We start from the raw sequence: 1,115 nt of genomic DNA, 5'->3' as shown, positions 1-1,115 counted from the left end.
TTTCTTTGCAGAACCGGGGATTGAACTCAGGACTTTATGCTTGCCAGGCAAGGACTTATTCTACTGAGCTATCTCCCCGGCCCCCACAATTTATCTTTTTAAAGACAGAGTCTAACTATGTAGTTCAGGCTGTCCTCACTAGTAGCTCAGTGCTGGGATTATAGGCAAAAGCCAGCGGTGTGTGTGTGTGTGTGTGTGTGTGTGTGTGTATGTGTGTGTGTGATACTACGCATAAAACCCAAGGGCTTCTCACATTGAGCGACATCCTCTAGCTCCCTATTTTTAATTTTTTTTAATTTTCAGAGAAAGTCTTGCTAATTGTGAATTAGTATTTGTAAATCATTATGTACATATTCAATTAAAGGCTCTTTTCTTTTTGAAAAGAGGGCACCCACCCACTCAAGCCTAACGAGTAACATTGTGTGTGCTTGAAATTAGTAAAATTCTAATTTCATCTAATTTCATCAGGATAGGATATATAGTAGGCATTGAGTGTATAACTTTGAACCGCGGAAAATCTGTTTCTCCGGGCAAAGTCAGCTTCTAGAGGAAATCTGGGAAGCGTTTATTCCACCAAGCCATCTCCCCGGCTCTAGAGGAAATCAATAAAGAGAGACCCTCCCTAACTCTTCTCCCCAGGCACTGACAGAGCCTTCGGTCTTCTGCTTTCACGGGAAAATCATTTTGGCATGCTCATTCAAATTTCTCGCAGCAAATCACAGTGACATGCAGCCTACGCCTTCTCTGTTCATTTGCCGACATGGCCTCAGTCTCCTGGTGCCTCCCGCCTCTAACTCCGTAGCCAATAGGAGAGATTTTCCGTTCGTAACTTTGCGTCATCAAGTTTCGCCCTTGCAATTGGCTACCGGAGCTGTCATTAAGGTATGGGCGGTACCTCGCTAAACTGGCCCATATAAGCAGAGGACAAAGGCGGCGCGCCGCCTGTGTCATCCGCCATTTTGTGCGAAGCAAAGGTGGCCTCCACGTTCCCTGAACGTCTTCTTCGCTTTTGCCTCGACCGCCCCTTGACCACAGACATGTCTCGGGATCGGTTCCGGAGTCGTGGCGGCGGCGGTGGCGGCTTCCACCGGCGCGGAGGAGGCGGTGGCCGAGGC

The 1,115-nt window shown here is 48.0% G+C and overlaps 1 protein-coding gene across 1 annotated transcript in view; it reads left to right on the top strand.

The window, feature by feature from the left end:
* Positions 1-1,037: 1,037 nt before the first annotated feature.
* Sfpq (splicing factor proline and glutamine rich) overlaps positions 1,038-1,115 on the top strand; it is a gene marked incomplete at its 3' end in the record, with an annotated part of 9,186 nt that continues 9,108 nt past the window's right edge. Inside the window, exon 1 of the mRNA XM_023701041.1 lies at positions 1,038-1,113. Coding sequence (XP_023556809.1) covers positions 1,038-1,113 — 76 coding nt within the window. The remainder of the gene's footprint in view (positions 1,114-1,115) is intronic.

The sequence above is a fragment of the Octodon degus genome, unplaced genomic scaffold (genome assembly GCF_000260255.1).
Source record: "Octodon degus isolate 3935 unplaced genomic scaffold, OctDeg1.0 scaffold00130, whole genome shotgun sequence".
NCBI classification, from domain to species: domain Eukaryota; kingdom Metazoa; phylum Chordata; class Mammalia; order Rodentia; family Octodontidae; genus Octodon; species Octodon degus.
This window is presented reverse-complemented; position numbering and strand designations above follow the sequence as displayed.